Genomic DNA, 17205 nt, shown 5'->3' on the forward strand with positions numbered 1-17205 from the left:
GGCTAAACATATTGCAAGGTGATGCTTCTGCTGCTGCTGCGCGTCTGCCTTCGTTAGGCTTAATTAGACCATTTGTGTCCTCGCTGTGCCTGTAGCTCCCAGGCTGATTTGGAGGCAGAACATCCACCAGGCTGTGGAGGCAGAAGCACGGTTCTTCCCATCCCGTTCCTCGACCAGTTCAGTGCTATTCCTGATTATTTCAGTGCTCTGCCCATTTGGTTTTAACTTGGCTGTCTGCCACCTCTCCTTTATGCTGTTCTGTAGTCCAGTAGACCTTCAGAGTTTTATTATCATTTTAGGGAATTTATTCCTATTTTTTTTTCCAATTTTTGTTTTCCTTGCGCCATGTTGATAGCTTTTGTTTATACCCCCTTGGTTATCCTAAATTATTTTCTATGGGTTACCTTCTTTAAATGTTCTTCCCACTCCTCTCCCCTGGTTATTCTTTAGTCATTTTAGACCACGTTAAAGATCACTGTCCATAAGTGGGCATAGAGGGGAGGTATTCCTGGTGTATATGGTGTATATGGTCAAGGCATGGACTGTCTCTCTGTGGTGCTTGTAGAGGGCACTTTGCAAAAGGGCGAATGTGGTGATACGGGATGCCTGTATGTGAAAAGGCTGCTGAACAAGGTGATTTGAGTCCCTGTGTCCTGGAGTCTGCCTCCTTTCAGTGGAGACACACAGGCTGATGCCTCAATGAGGCATAGTTTGGAATGAAATAGACTGATTTAGAACTGGGGTGAGGAGTCCTGCCTTTGAGACACAGCCACTTTTATTGTCCCTTATTGAGGGGGAACCTTACCAATTAGTATAAGAAATTGCTTTGGCTTTTGTGTTTCTCTTCTGTGTTTCATTTCTGAGGCTTAGCTCGGCCCCAGGATTATCTCTATCTTTTTCCTCCCCTGGTTCATGAGCTGCCTTATGTTCATCCACTTTATACAGACATTTAATTGATGTGCTTCTATGTCTGGCTTACTACTCTGAACACAATTTCTTTCCTAGCCTTTAATTGATTTGGATAATAAAGTGCAATTATAAAACTCAATAAAAATTCGTTATTTTAAAGGGAGAGCAGGAAATAAAGAAACCTAAGTGATGCTCTGCTGTGTGACTGTATATTAATGCAAAATCCCCTTTGGTTTAATTCTATTTAATTGCTCAGCTTTACTTAGATTGTTACAATTCTGCAGGCTTTCTTGCAATTATAAGCAGCACGCTTAAAACCGTTTGTGTTTTTTAAAAGTTCCTTGTGTATATAATAATTGTAAATTTTATGGTTTTGTGGTGGCTGCTTCCTGCACTGGCATCCTCCCTTCTCCTGGCTCACATGCTGGGGAGCCTGTACTACTGCTCCCCTCTCAAACTTTTCCTAAACCAGCCAAACCCTCTTTTGAGGACTGAATTACCAAACCAGTGGCCATATTAGCAGTAAACATCTCTTTGTGGGGTTTTATTTCTTTTAATGTTATGGGAGGATTCTCCCTCCTTCTCTGGCCCCTTTTACACTCTAAATGCTCTCTTGCTTCCAAGGGAGGCTAGACTTTGGACAGGAACGAACTAAGAAGAGGTGTGAAGTTTCGTACCAGGGGATGCTCTGACAAGACTTGTTCATGGCATGTGCTAGGGATGGGTGATGGTGCATTGGGATGGGCTGAACAGCACTTCAGCCGTTATGGGCAGCTGTCTGAGGTAGCTAAATAGGATATGGATTTTTTTTATCCCTTTGAGAACTGAATCTTTCAGAATTTCTTCTGTACTCAGTGTCTGCTTTTTCACTAGGGAAGAGGAGAGCTGATATTTGAAGTTGTGTCTTGGATTTAGGAAATTATGTCTTTTTCTGGAGTGTTACGTCTCACTGATGAGTTCCCCTTCTATATTTTTTTTCCCCTTTGTTCTCCTTCCAGAAAGTGCCATAGGGAGAGATGATTTTTTATTAGGTGTGACTGCTGGGTTTACATCATCAGAGCCATACCACCACTGTCATATTGATATGGTTTAGTATGTGGGGTTGCTTGGATACAATAACTGAGTTTCCTTGTTTCTCTTTATTTTCCTAGTTGGGAGGCTGTGGAATCCTTGGAGTAGGCATCTGGCTGGCTGTTACCCAAGGGAACTTTGCCACCCTCTCCTCTTCTTTCCCATCCCTGTCAGCTGCCAACCTACTGATCGTCACAGGGACATTTGTCATGATCATTGGCTTCGTGGGCTGCATAGGCGCCATCAAAGAAAACAAGTGCCTCCTGCTGAGTGTGAGTATTAACCTGCTATGCCGTTGCAGTGTTTGCTGTCTTAAGGTGCTGGTACTATTCCAACGCATGTTACTGTCCTGTATTTCAACAGAAGTTGCCCACTTGACATGGATAACAGTCATATTTGAATCAGCATTTGATAGCTCTAAGGAGCTTCTAGATCATTCCTGACCATGCTTTTAACCTGTCCTTGGAGGACAAGACCTCTAAGAAGGGAATGGATAGCAGTGGTGTGGCTTTCCTTCAACTCTGCAGAGAAGAGGGAGAGGTTTGTGAAGACATCTTTTGCAGTGTACCCTTGAATTATTTTTCTACTCAGCTTTAGTAGTTATCTACTCCAAATGTCTACCCTGGCAGGACTGATGATCTGAATTCCTGGGCAGAAAGTTCAGTGTAGGCAGGAAACATTGTGAAGAGGTTGATTTTGGTTTAAATTGAAAATGAAGTCCTTCAGATTTGGCAGTGCTAGTTCTGCCAATCATTAACTCTCAAAAGGCTGAGATGTCAGGAAGCAAAGGTGCCAGCACAAGGAGACTGCTGTGAAATCAAAGATTAATAAGGTGCCAGATGCCCATGATTTAACAGAGGCTTGAGCCACGTCCCTGGTGTATTTTATCAATATTTAGCTTGATGTCACTCCAAGCTGGACTTGTGAGTAGTGAGTGCCTGCTGTAGTTGGTGTTACTATGCATTTTAGGTCCTGTTTAGTTGAAGACCAGAAAGTTAGGTGATTTTGCTGCTCAAGTCCAGGACTTCATCATGAGGTTCAGCAAACCTCAGAGTAAAGTGAAGCTGGGGTTTAATTTGGTGAGCTGGTGACTCCTTTGTAAAAGACTGCTCCTCACTGCGCTTCACATATTCATTTTGCTTCCCTGGGAACTACAGAATGAGTCAACAAGGCACACAGCCCCCAAGAAAAACTCACCCTGTAAAAATCTTCAAGTGACTGTGAGATTACAAGCCTCAACAGAGGACTCTTTCCAGACCCTAGACTTGTTCCTGCTGATTTTTAACCAGTAAAAGTCAGGACTAGTCAGTCTAAGCTAGTAAGGGCTATTTATGTGGTAGGTAGGTGGTTTGAAACTAAAATGAGCAACATAAATTGAAATTAAGACAATTTGGTGAGTGGAAATTTATACTGGGAAGGCTGAAGTCAGAATCTGAGGCTGGAAGTCCTTGACAGTTTTAGCAGTCTTATAAATACCCACTTTGTAGAGGAAGTGTCTGGCCAGCCAGATGTAATTACTGGATTACAGCTTCAATGCCAATGCAGCAGGAGTCAACAGGGTGCCAAGTCTAATGGAATAGCTTATATGTGCAAAATTAATCACCTCTTTTGTGCTTTTTTGACTGAAGTCCTAGCTCAGGTGTAACCGGCAATAAGTGGTGTCATCTTATGTGTCAGGATCAGGTCAGGATGTGGCAGTCAGTCCTCAGTACTGGAAGAGGTTCAGCCTTTTATCTCGTATGGCCCTTGTTTCTCCTTTTGACAAGGGCAAAGTCACCCTTAATCAGCTGTCACTGCTGCAGCTAGTGAATGTTCTCAGCCAGCCATAAGTGGACATCCTTTTAGAGAGATGCAGATGTTTCTGGGTAGTGCTTCCACTACCACACGCTGCACGGTGCTTGGGATCTAATGCCTTCAGTGCACCTTGTAAGGACTAATCTAATGCCCTTCGGGGCATGATGTAAGGACTCTACTTGATGGATCAAATTAAGTAATGCAAAGGAATCCAAATTCATTTATGAACTCTTTGCATGGAAGAATTGGGAAACTTGATCTGATTTGGTACCAGCATTTCACTCTGCCTGTCCTTAGCTTTGTCTACCATAGCTGTTCAGCATGGCCTCTAATTTTACTCAATTTTCTTCAAAATTGAATTATGTTAGAGCTAATTACAGCTACTTTAATTCTGAATAAGCCCAGCTATAGAGGGTAGAAATACAGTTTCATTAGTCTGTGTTGAATTCACTTTTTCTTTAGTCTAGAGTAACTTTCCAAAACGTGCGTTGGTACATACTTACCTTCATTGAATACCAGTGAGATTTTTGAGTTCTTGTTGGCTCTTCTGTTGAGTCTATCCATTTGGAAGGGAAACAGATGGTGGTAGGAGCTTCTCTTTCTGGAAGCAAAGCCTTAATATGTAGGTTTGTTCTTAGTCTTCCCAGATTGCTGGTTCTGTTTGACTAGTGTTTGAAATAGTGCTTTTAAGTTCAGGGCCAGGGCATTTGGTTTTGGCCAGCTCCCATTTTTTTAGGTAATGTAGGTAGCAAAATAAATGCTTGCATGAAAGCACTTGCTGGGTATCAAACCTGGCTGTTCTTTGGGGGCATGGTTGCTGGTTGCTAAATCTCTTCACCTTTTTCCTGTTTCACAGATGTTCCCAACACTGTGATCTGCCAAAACGGAAAGAATATCTTCCCAAAATATCTGGGTTTTGTTAAACATCCCTGAGAATGCCTCTTCTTCTTAGGAGTACTGTTTTGGTGCAGCTGGGCTGTGATAGGATTTGCTGTCTAAGTTGTAAAGGGAAAGCTACCACGTATTGGCAACCTTGCGTGTGTGTGACACGCTGTGTTTAACAGTCACTGCAGGATCAAGTCCTCACACTTTTCTGTATCTCCTAGGCCACCACTTAACATCTGGCTTTGTTCTTGGTAGCAGCTAAGATTGCTTTTTGAACTGAATTCCTGTAATTTATGTCTCCAGAAGGTATTACCACAAATGTGACAGCAACTCATGGAGTAAGTTGTCTTGCTCATGTGTGATGTCACTACTATATCTTCTTGTGCAGCATTTGGTTTAGCTAACTTGTGCTTCCATTTGGAAACAGGAGCTTTGATAGTACACAGACAGAGAAATGAAGTCTGGCTGCACAGGTGTTTGCTATGGGGTGATGGAGGCTACTTTATTGTATGGGTAGTATATTCTGTTGCACTATTCACTGGATAATGTATTTGATTCTCTTAATTTGCCCTCACCTCCTGATACTAGGCCAGCCCTAGCACTAGACAAAGACACATGTGCTAAACAAACTTGGGGAACTGGAATGGAGAGGAGTTAGACAAGGTCTGCAGGCAGTTGAAACAGGTTTGTGGTGGGCTTAAAAGCAATGAAAAACTATTAACTAAGTACTAAAATGAAAGCAAGAAATAAAAGCCAAGATGTTGTGTCTCTTGCTTGTTTTAGTAGTCTGATTAAGTGGGGCTTGGAATGGACAAAAAGAAAAGGAATAAAAGAAGCTGGAGGAATTCCCAGGGATCCTGTCATGGTAGGATGGCAGATACTCAAGTTATAACTTATATATATAAGATCAAACATTGCTCCATTGAGCAGAACATCACTGTGTATCTCTGAGCGAGCTACAAGTTTCACTGACCTCCCCCTTTCCTCTGCCTGATACAGTGTGAAAGTAAGCCTGGGATGTTAAGTATGACCATGGGCAATAATAAAGGTGATGTGAATGTCATCTGGTTCTCCAGATACTCTGCCTATACTGTATACCTGTTGTCTCCTGCTCTGAAATCATGCCCTTAAGATCTCCTCGAAGACACGTATGGCAGCAGAAGCATACAGACCACATGGATATGTCTGGTTTTAACCAGGAACAATTTGGACCTCCACTTGCTGTTATCTCCTGTAGTACACCCCATCCTAATGATAAGTTGGTGGTCGTCTTTAGGCCTGCGAGGACTGGAAAGACAAATTTCCCATGCAACAGGAGCACCTCTTGACCTGCTTCCTAAAAGAAGAGGAAAGGGTGTGGCAGTTACAAGCTGGGGAAGAATGTAGTTGGGAGGATGTGCTGCTGTGATTGGTGTGGGTGGTTTGAAGGAAAACATTGGAGATATTGTAGGAGGCGTGAAGCACCCCTGGCATCCTAAAATGGACTGGGAGGGAGCAGATCAAGAAGAACTACTAGCTCAGCCCACCTGCATTGGAGGAGCAGAATTTTACGTGTGTTAGGCAGAGCAGGATGTTTGTGTATGGTCTTGCCTTCCGAACAGTGCTACTGTTTGATGATGTGGTGAGGAATGAGATTTCCTAAGGAGCCTGCTGGAGTGGATGAGAAATTAGCAGTATGCAAGAGATATATCAGTGTATTTGTATTTCATACACTTGCTTGCACAGCAGATGAGACTCTGATCTTGTATCTTTGTGTTCTCCACATATGACATTTGTAATGGGTTGTCAGAGCAAACCTGTAAGCTCTTTGGTGTTAGGCTGCTGTGATGATGTTGGGTGTAAATGATAATAATTGCTTACCTCTGGTGTTTGCCAACAGCTTTTTAAAGAAAGGAAGGCAGACAAAGTATTTTAAGTAACAGAGGACGGATGGAGCAGAAGTAATATTTAATCTGTAAATGAAACTTTTGCATAGATGTGTGCAATAGTCAGGGATGATCCACGTTAACTCTCTGAATAGTGTTTAGATAGTCTTGAGCTTCACAGTTTTATTGGCTTGAAAGGACTTACCTGGTGTCCACTAAGGAGCTGGCAGATACTCTTTACTCAGTGGCAATGTATAGTCAGGACAACGCCTCATTAATCTTATAACAGGCCCATTCCTATTCCTCTGCATTCAGAGGATTAGAATAATACGAAAACCTAAAATAGTGTGAAAAAAATAACAAGGAAACATCAACTATCTTATGTGTTCTGCAAAAATACGCAGATGGGGCAAGTCGTGCAGCTGTCAGTCTAAGATCTCAGTGAACAAAGAATGGATATTTGCAATGATTCTTATTTGCTCCAGCTACAGTGTGAAAGAAGATAAACTCTTCCATCATTAGATTTCCCTAGGGAAATCAGAGCAACTAGCATTTCTTGAAAATATAACAACCTGGTGTATATAGTCTTGCATTTGATTGTAGATGGAAATTGATGAGTGAAGCAGGGGAACAATACTTCATTGCTTCAGTAAGATGCCTTTGACATTTCTGCTTGCTCAGGACTGTGTAATAGAGATCCCTCTGCTACAGGCTCAGCTGTAATTAGAAAATGGCAGCCCTGTTCTGGTGGGCTGGGTCACTGTCCTGAACAGGTGACAGAGGTAACGAGCTAAGAGTCTGACTTGAGAACGTTAGTTTATGGACTTTTTTTTTTAAAAAAAAAAAAAGGTGTTTGATCCTGTGTTGCAGGATCATCTAGCTGTACTGCAAATCTCTATAGGCTATCTTGAAACAAAAGTAGGAATCTGGTTTTGCTCCCTTGCCCTTTGCAAATATGTTATAGTTTTAATCTCTATCAGAGCTTTTAGTCGTATCCAACATCTTTGTGAATTTTAGCAAAACATTTAGCTTGAGTGCTGTTAACCCCCTTGCAGTGGATGTGCTTGTCAGCTGAGGTGGGTTCTTGCAGAAGATGAGGCACCAGCTTGCTTTACCACCTAGCAGAAGCAGTTATGATGACTTGGTCATAGAACTGACTGGTCAGGTGCTGTATGTACCTGTGCATGTGCCATTGCTCTCTGATTAAGAAATTTATGCCTGATAAAGTACATTTTTCTCTTTCGTGTTCAAATGTTGACCTAGCTGATCCTTAATTGCCTGTGTAAACATTGTCTTTTAGGTTAACTGCTCTGTTTGAGGAGCTAAATTGCATGAATTCTCTTCCTTTCATACATGTGTAGTAGATCTATATTTGTATGCTTGCACTTAAAAAAGGTTGTTACTCCATGGATAGTCCAGGTGAAAAATCTCAGCTTTACATGTTAAATCATGACAGATTATGTTATTTATTATCTGTATTACAGTATCTCCTGCAGGCAGCCCATGAGATCAGAATGCTCATTCTGTATAAAACTCCTGGTAAGAGGAGGTCCCTGACCAGTAAAGCTTACCAGTTAAATAGATAAGACAAATAGGAAGTATTATTATCCTCATTAGACAGATGGGGAGCTGCAACAAAGCGAAACTAAGTGCCTTGAGTAGGTTGCACTGGGAGATAGTGAGAGAGCTATGAAGCAAACCCAAATGCTCTGTCTCAGCTCAGTGCCTTTTTCATCTTTCTCTGGTCACAGCAGAACATGTCTAGTTGTCCTGTGTGGTACAGTGCCCTTTAAGAAGTATTTAGTCCATGTTTCCATAATAGTAATGACAATTTTGATTTCTTTCATCATATGTATTATGTCCAAATGATAAATAAATATCCCAAAGCAAAGTTAGTTCTCAATTTCAATTTTGTTGTAAGTGCCTAATTGGCACAATTAGCTCGTTTCCATGAGCTCCACTGCAGGACATCCCAGCTGAGCCAATCAGCCTAATTGCAATGTTCAATTCAGTTGAATCAATTCAGTTAAATGGGAAACAGGCCATTCAGAGAAGCTGTCAGAAAGGGCATGTGAACATGGTCTAATGTAAATTTTTTGCAAAAGGAACTTCTGGTCCAGGAAATCATAGTCACTGGAAAAAATAAGTGACCCTTTGTGAAGGAAAAATCTTTTGTGTCTATTTGGTTATTACAGCACACATGTATAGATACCTTGTTTCTATACACTTGCAACTGAAATAATAACACATGTCCTAGAAGGAAACAAGATCCTGTTATTTCACCATTTGATTTTGTGACACTTTTTTTCTCCAGTCATTTGGCACAAAACCCACGTTCTTCTGCTTCTGGTTGGGTTGTGCAACTTGGTCAACAGTCCAATCAGAAGAGGTAGAAGATGAGTCTTGCTTGTGTAGACCTTAAGTTGACAAAGGAGATTGTTCAGTACGTATTGCCCATTCAGGAATTATTAGAAAGGGGAAAGGGCTTGAAGCAGACAAAATGCTGATCCTTCTCTGATTACCCAACGCCGGCTGGCTTCTTATAAAGCACCAAGGTTAGGTATGTTCATCAGATCAAGGATTAGATAAGTAAGAAGATGGCTTACATACACCCTCTTTCCCCTTATACCTGATTTGTGGGTAGCCTGATTATTTATTTGGGTTTTTTTAGAAAAGCTGAAACAATGATTAATAAGGAGGGGAAAGAAAATCATTAACAGACAGATCTGTGTGTTCAGCTTAATTTAAATGAGGACCTCGTGTTAATAAGCGAGGAGTTCATCACAGTTGCTGGAATGAATAAGATCAGAATTAAACCTTGATACTAGGTCAGGACCAGCTGTGGAAAGAGCTGATATTCTATACATATCTGAATGACTATGCAGACATCAAAAGGCATTTATTTATGGAACAGTCCAAGGGGAAAATGAGTGCCCGTGATGTTTTGTACTGTGCTGTTGAGAGTTTTCTGAATTTCAGCCAGCTCATCTGTAAGTGAAATAGCAATAAAGAAAATTAGGAAAAAGTTAATGAGTGGATAGAAAAGGAGAATAAAAAACCCTACTGTTTTCAATAGTGTCACTGGATCCAACCAGAGAGCTGACAGCTGAAACTCCACTGGTGACAGGAAATTTATTTCAAAGCAACTAAATGGGAAAGAAATAGCCCGTGAATGACTTCATCTCGGTAATTTAATGCTACAGACCAAACAGCAGATTCTCATTCCAGTTTAGCACATGAGCTTGTGTTCTTCAAGCAATCCGAGTAGAAAAAAACAGGGAAATCATGGCTGCAGCCATAGCAGCAAGGAAGTGATGGAAAGACCAGGAAGATGCATGCGCACAGCCTGTGTGAGCATTATACATCATGGGCAACACTTCTCTGTGTAGTACATAGATACATGTAAAGCGTATGAAGCCCTAACTTGCTACTTGTTTGGACCCTTAAGTACTGAACACCAAGGTCCCCTAGTTTTGTTGCCTCTCATTTATCATTAAGAACCTGCTCCTCGCTGCCTTTCAGTTTTTAGCTCCTTCTGCTTGGCTGTGACTGAAACTCAGGAGTGGATGGGACCTGTCTGAGTCCCTTCCCCTCTTCTTTTCTTCAGCTCTGGTAGCAATTAATCAAAGGACCTGGGAACAGAGGAAAGAATAAAGCTGTTTTCCTTCCCTCTTGTTTTTAGTCTTGAGCCTAGGCTCAATGTGTAGGAAGGACTTACTTCATGGGGTGGGTGTGGGTGTGTGTATTCATTTTTGTAATATAGACAGATGCAATACCACTAGTGCCTGATATGCTTTGAGTCATAGAATCATAGAATATCTCAAGTTGGAAAGGACTTACAAGGATGATCGAGTCCAACTCCCTGCTCCTCACAGGACTACCTAAAACTAAACCATATAGCTAAGAGCATCGTCCAGGTGCTCCTTGACCACAGCTTGGTGCCGTAACCACTCCCCTGGGGAACCTGTTCCAGTGACTGGCCACCTTCTCAGTGAAGAACCTTTTCCTGATGTCCCCATTTCTTTTTGTATTGTCAAGATGCTGCTTTATGGCAGTCGGCATGACAGCGCCATGTGCAGGAGTCAGTTGGAGCTATGCTAATTTGTTATCAATTGAAGGCTTAATCTGTTTAAATGACTCTCAGTGTTTCCAGCCTCCTAACTCCTGGTTGATTAATCTACTAACTAGTAGCTGTTAGCTGTGTAGTAGCAACTTCAGCTTCTCTGACAGTTCATGCAGGCTCAAGATCCTCTGTCGCTCAGAAAGCCTCCCTCACCCCGTCTTTTGTCTCAACATTCAACCAACTCTTATGTGCCAAGATTTTCTTGAAAAGAAACCTGGCTCTGAGACATTTCAAAAGGGGACCCAGAAACCAAGCCTCATCTTGCCCTACTACTGTCTGGAGATAACTCATGTGCATCCAGTTACCAGGACAGTTAAGTAATCCAATGAACCTCCTGGTGGAAGAGCAGAGCATAAGACTGGAAAAGACTGGTGGTCAGGAAAACACTTTCAAGAAAGCCTGCTTTCTGCCAGAGCTTGCAGTCTCTGGACAGATGTGTTCAAGGTCTGACCTATTAGACTGACTTCTGCTGATTTGGATGGGCTTTTGCTCCAAACCTAGGGTCACCTGCAAGATCTGGTAGGCAACAGAACTGCTCCCATTTCAAAAGTAAAGGACAAGTAACTTGTGTGCTCCTTACCAGCCCAGACATGTCACTTTTGAGCATAACATTTGATCTTTTTTTTTTTCTTAACAATAAAATTACCTCCTCAGATTTGTAAGCCCATGGCTTTCTAAGAAGCATGTGTGCTTATATTCCCAATCATTCATTTGCTGGTTTAGCCACCTTAACACTGCTGCTTAAATTTGTGCAACACAAGCTTTTTTCTTCAAGGATTAGAGTTACCTGAAGCTCAGAAGTATCTACCTCTGCAGATAAAGAAATGGAGGCTAGTTGGTGTAAATCGGTAATGCTTATACAAGGTGTAGCCAGAGCTGATCTGATGCTGTAGACATTTCAGTTCCCCAGTGGCTGAAAGGAAGTTAAGGAAGAGTTAGGAGTTAAGTTAAAGAGTTAAGGCAGTCAAACTGACTGCTGTTCGTTTTTTAAGCTGACCCATGTGCATCTGATGCAGCAGCCTCTGTGCAGGACATTTGAGAACAGCAAACTGGGGAGAAAACCAGCAGTGGAATTTAAATACAGATAAAATACTCTACCTTGTCCTTTTTTTTTCTTCTTGACCATCTGCTTTTCACCATTTCCTTCACATACACATACAGTGCAGTTTCTAGATACTGTTTTGAGACTCCTAGATAAGAGAAATTTTCTGTTGTTATAATTAGCAGGTGACGTCCCATTGCAAACTTAGCTCAGGGTTGGCAAATAACGTGTAAAGGGAAAACTGCTGAATTTTAGACTTAATTTTTTCCCCCTTCAGCTCATCATAAGTCAGCTGAGCAGCATGGTCATGTCATTTGCTCTTATCATCTTGGGGGAACTTCTGTCAGTTTGCCCAGCACTTGGGGTCCAGCCAGATGTTAGGTGTGAACATGAATGTGAAGCTAGCCCTGCCAACTCGCTTGCTCCCCAAGCCAGGTGTGTGGGGACCACTTGCTGCTCTCCTCTTCCTCTTGAGGCAACCAAACTGTCTGATTGTCAAGCTGCCTGGTGCTGGAGCTCCAGATGACAAGAAACATATCCCGGGAATGATAGATTCAGGGAAGAAGCTCCGTTTACTACATACAGAGGTGATGGCAAAGTCCGCGCAGAAGATGTAAGTTTAGAAAGTAATTAACTTTGCATGTCTTTGCCACAGATGGAGAATACTGGATTAACCCCAAGCCAGAGCCTCTTAGTTGTATTTGGTATTTCCATAAGCAACTGCTTTGTTATTAATGATGTGGCACAGGGACTTGTAAAAGCTAGTCAAATGTTTTAGTTCTTCAGCTGCATCACCCTTCAGAAGTAGGATGAGTTTGTCTTGACTAGGATAAAGATTGACACCAGACCACATCACACCTGTGCACTACGTTTGCAGAGAAGATGAAGCAACCCTTCAAGAGAGTCAGAGGCCAGCGAGACCTTTATCTGTGCTCAGGAATGATAATCTGCAATCTGTTAAATAGGCCTCCACCCACCTACTGTTGATGTGAGTGATACCTGGCTAATATTTGATGACATTTCATTGATTTTGAGTCAGTTTTTGGAGAAGATGGAAAATGACTAGAAACACCACAAAATGCCGGTTAAAATCCTATGACACAGTACAGGAATGTCAAGTCTCTCAACTCTCACTAATGCAGTAAGGCTGAAGGATTCCAACTGAAAGCAGTAACAAGACTAGAATGAAACACTATTCATGTGTTAAAACAGCACATGTTGTATATCTTCCCAGAAATAATTACTGCAGATTTCTTTGAGCTTTCTTGATCAGCAGGAGTTTTTACACATTCATAAAAAATATAGTCCAAACATAAACAGAGCTGTACTATATATACCCAGCAGGCATAAAGCATGCACAACTTTGTCACAATCACAATGAATTAACCATTAAGGTTGTTAGAGAATAATAGCTGATGAACCAAGTTTAGATACATGCTGTTTCCATAAAGGAGTTTCTGTTCATAAGTTTGCTCATATACATTACTGCCTTTTTAGAGTTTATGAGCAAACGTATCATTTTTATGCTGGAAAAAAAATAATAAGGAGACTAAAGAGATTTACTTCCAAGGAAGTATTAAAAGAGCGAAATATGCACAGCATGGCAGAGAAGGGGCTCAGATGGGACATAAGTCTATAAATATTAACGAAGTCTAAATACTGTGGGCAGAAAGGAAGCATGCATGGTGCTAAAGAGGGTGCTAAGTAGGAGCAATGGTATGGAACTAACAAAAGGAGAATTCAAACCGAGTGTCAGCAAAAACTTTGGTACTGGGATGAGGAATCAGAATCCACTGTTATGGAACCTGATGGAGGCAAGATGCCCTTCCCCTTTTGTTGTGAAGTTTGCGTGGTAGGTCAATAGACTGGGATTTTATTGACTGTAAATCCAGTTACTGTTACTGCCTGGGCATTCTCCTGTCATTTCTTTCATTGCTCTTTCTCTTTCTGTATGCGTCTTCCAGGCTGCAGAAGACGTTATTTCTAACATGAGAGTACAATTCCCATTTCACTTTTTCTTCTGCTCTCTTCTCGTTGCTCACTTCTTTGGAAAAGAAAATCAAAGAAAATTTTAAAAATCGAAGCGAGCCTTTTATAATGTTCCTACTCCCTATTAATATATCAGATATGCTGCCTTTTGGGAATTATTTTAAATCAAACTTCTTGTGAGAGCTAGTGATACATTAAACACTTTTGCTTTCAAAGGTGGAAGAAAGTTGGGGTTTTTTGGTCCCTGTCCCCCCCTCCTCTTCTTTTGAGTGCTGATAAAATATGTACCATATGAGTTTTTATTCTGTGGAAGTCATGTACCAGTATGTAATAAAAAAAGCTATTCTAGGAACCCTTTTAAGATGCTTGGGGATGATCTTTGTATTGCTCTGCCTAGAAAGCCGGAGCCAATGTTGGCATGCATTGGTACCTGAAAGCAGGTACAGGATCCTTATAAAGAGCAGGTGGTTCTCCGGTACGTGGAGTTCTGTTTTCCAGCACTTCAGTGGGAATTCTTGCATGGATTTTGACTTTTCATACTGGCTTGATTTTTTTTTCAAAGTGTGGAACATGCAGTAAATTTGGCAATAGCTTATAGCCTTCAGGACTTCTGTCAATTACCCATTTTCATGCTCAGCTTTAGGCATCTCAGTTTGTTGATGCATCTGTTTTAATGTGGTTAGGCACTGGTGTTCCTGCACTTCTGCAGGGAAGATACAAGATTTTGACAATGCCAACCATAGTAATGAGGCATCTCCACTCAGTCTACTAGATATTATTTTAATATAAATAATATAATTGATGATAACTGAGCGGGAAAATTACAGAGCATATTCAATTCAAGGAAAGTTCTTTGCTTTCAGGCAGCTTGGTAAAGTGTGGCTACTATAATATCCATTAAGTTCTTTTGACTTCAGTGGAGCACTGTGAATTTGTAAGTAAAGGTTGGACTTCATTTATTCAAAAAAGAGAGATACTGTTTATACCTTCATTATTAAAGATAAGAACCTTCTCTGCAGGACAGCATATGTGCAGAATATGCTGTGATTTTTTTTAATGATATTTCTGTTCATATCAAATTATAATCTAAAAATCAATTAAATATCTTTTTGGCAGATAGTTTAGGCCTAAAGCACAGTAACATAATTTGATAATCCTTTTAACTCAAAAATAAAGGACTTTCTCCTTTTGATCAGAACAAGCAGAGGTGTTTCAGATGTGTGGAGAGCCTGTACTTTAATATGTGCCTTTGTCTTAAATCAGAATTGGGAACTTGTAGGCCATACCAAATCCCACATTCCCTTACATTTTTTGACACTCAGAAAGAGTAACACATTCTCCCACAATAAGGCAAGGCTACATCTGGAGCGCTTAGCCCATTTTGGGGCTCCTCAGTAGAAGAGACACGTACATACCAGAAGGGAAGGAATCCAACAGAGGGCCACCATGATGATTACGGGGCACGTGATGGGCAAGGACAGACTGAGGGAGCTGGGTTTGTTCTGTCTTGAAAAGTTAAAGCAAGGAGGAGATTTTATTCCTATATTCAGCTACCTTACAGTAGTGTCTAAAGAAAATACAGGTTTTTGAAGGGTTCACAGGGATCAGATGAGGTAGCAGACATGTTACAACATGGGAAATTCCAGTTAGAGACATGGAATATTTTTGTTATCATGAAGATAGTAAAGTACTAGAAAAAGCTGTCCATGGAGGTTGCAGATGACTGTCCATCTTCATCCTTGAAGATGCTCAGAAGGTAGCTGGGCACAGCTCTGCACAGCTTCATCTGCTTGACTGTGCTTTTAGCAAGGTGTTGGACCAGACGATCGCCAGAGGTCTTTGCCAGTCTGCATGTTTCTGTGATTCCAAGAGACTCTGTATTCTAGCAGCCAGAGCTGGACTAATCTTTGATACGGATCAGAGTTATGTAAGTTATGTATTAGGACCAGGCAGAGAAATTAAGATCCCTCCCAGGCTATGAATTTAGAGTTCTCTTGGAAGACCAGCGATTTTAGCCCAACAAATTCTCTGTAATTTCTTCTGCCTGAGGTTCTTATTAATTAGGAAGTGAAACGTAATATCAAAATTAAGGCTGATCAGTGAGGACTTGGTAATCTAGCTTAAATAAAAGGCAAAATGCTTGTATGAAATTGAGGAAAGATTGCCTGTAAATCTTTTTTTTTTTTTTTTTTTTTTCTTTTGTCTTCATCCTGGCAGCTGCTGCAGGCCCAAAGTACTTAGCTTGCTGGAACTCTTTCACAGGAGTAACCCACCTACTCATGTGTTTTTATTTCATATTGTCTCTGTCAGAAAATACGCTGTCCTTCTTGCAGACAGATCGACAGTGTAGGCACTACATGATGGAACACAGCACAGGCTGACTGTTGTGCAGTTATTTGTGCAGTTTCTTAGGTCAATTATGCTAACTTCTAGACTGTTTGGTCTAAACAAATTATTTGCTAAGCCATGAATTTAAAAACTGTTTTGAAATGTATAACTGTTCCAAAGATACTGCTGACTTTTGGGTCTTCCTACTACTTTCTTGCTGTGTGTTGCAGAGGATTTGCAAGAAACTTCTGTCTCCTGTTATTAGCTAAGTTGAGAAGAGGGTCTGGCATACTGAGATCTTACTGTCTCCCTCTGAGGCAGACTCCCATCAAACTAAAAGCATTACTTCAGGAGTCAGTCTAAACACAGAATTCTCGAGTTTCCCATCAGTTATATCATGTTCAGTCTCATAGCAAAATGTTAGGAGACTAACAAGATGATCACAGATTGGTTTTCATTGGATTTGGTCACTTGGTTTTGGGAGACTGAGAAGATCAGCTACTCCTGACATGGAGAGATGGGCAGTTTGAGCAGCGTGATAGAGCTATTGAGAAGATTTGGGGAAGGAGAGACAATGAGGAAGCAAAAGGCCCAATTGTGTGTATTAGTATGTGATGCTCAGTCATCATGCAGAGAGGCAAGAGTCTATAACATCAGAGAAACCAGAGAATCTTGTTTGTTTGTGAAGAAAATATAAGACCTGTTGCTCTGTACCATTGTAAGCTGTGATAGAAATGTGTGCTAAGTGATGTACGCAGGGAACAGTTCTTGATTATCCCACTAAGAGGGCAGATGAAGGGATGAATTGGAACCAGTGGGTCAAAAGCCCAGTGCAGCTCCAGTGGGGATGGAGTTGCAAGTTGACATGTCTTCAAATAGATTTTTTTTTTCTCTTTCTGACATCATGAGGGTGATGCCTAACTATGAGGTAGGCTTGCTAGCAATTGCATACTTTTCTTTTTTCCTTTACTCCTTTAATTGGGACCTGTGGGAAAGTCATGGACTTTGTGGAATATGAAGAGAACTGCTGAGAAACTAGCCTTAGTTTTCTTAAGGGTTGGAAATCAGCAGTGGTAGCTAGACAGAAAGGCATCACCTTACCTCCCTTCTCACCAAAACTTCTGTGGGTTTATTTCAAGTGTAATTTATGAAAAGCTGTGCAGTAGGAACCTCTCCAGTGAACCTCTACTAGGTTGCAT

General features: G+C 41.2%; 1 protein-coding gene across 10 annotated transcripts in view; it reads left to right on the forward strand.

Moving 5' to 3' along the window:
* Nucleotides 1-17205, forward strand: part of TSPAN4 (tetraspanin 4) — a 443427-nt gene that overhangs the window by 362296 nt on the left and 63926 nt on the right. For all 10 annotated transcript variants that reach the window (XM_080405636.1, XM_080405637.1, XM_080405640.1 and 7 more), the window contains one exon: nt 2061-2252. In XM_080405636.1, coding sequence (XP_080261762.1) covers nt 2190-2252 — 63 coding nt within the window. In that variant the 5' untranslated portion in view covers nt 2061-2189. The remainder of the gene's footprint in view (nt 1-2060; nt 2253-17205) is intronic.

The sequence above is a fragment of the Falco punctatus genome, assembly GCF_963210335.1.
Source record: "Falco punctatus genome assembly, chromosome: 10".
Taxonomy (NCBI): Eukaryota; Metazoa; Chordata; class Aves; order Falconiformes; family Falconidae; genus Falco; species Falco punctatus.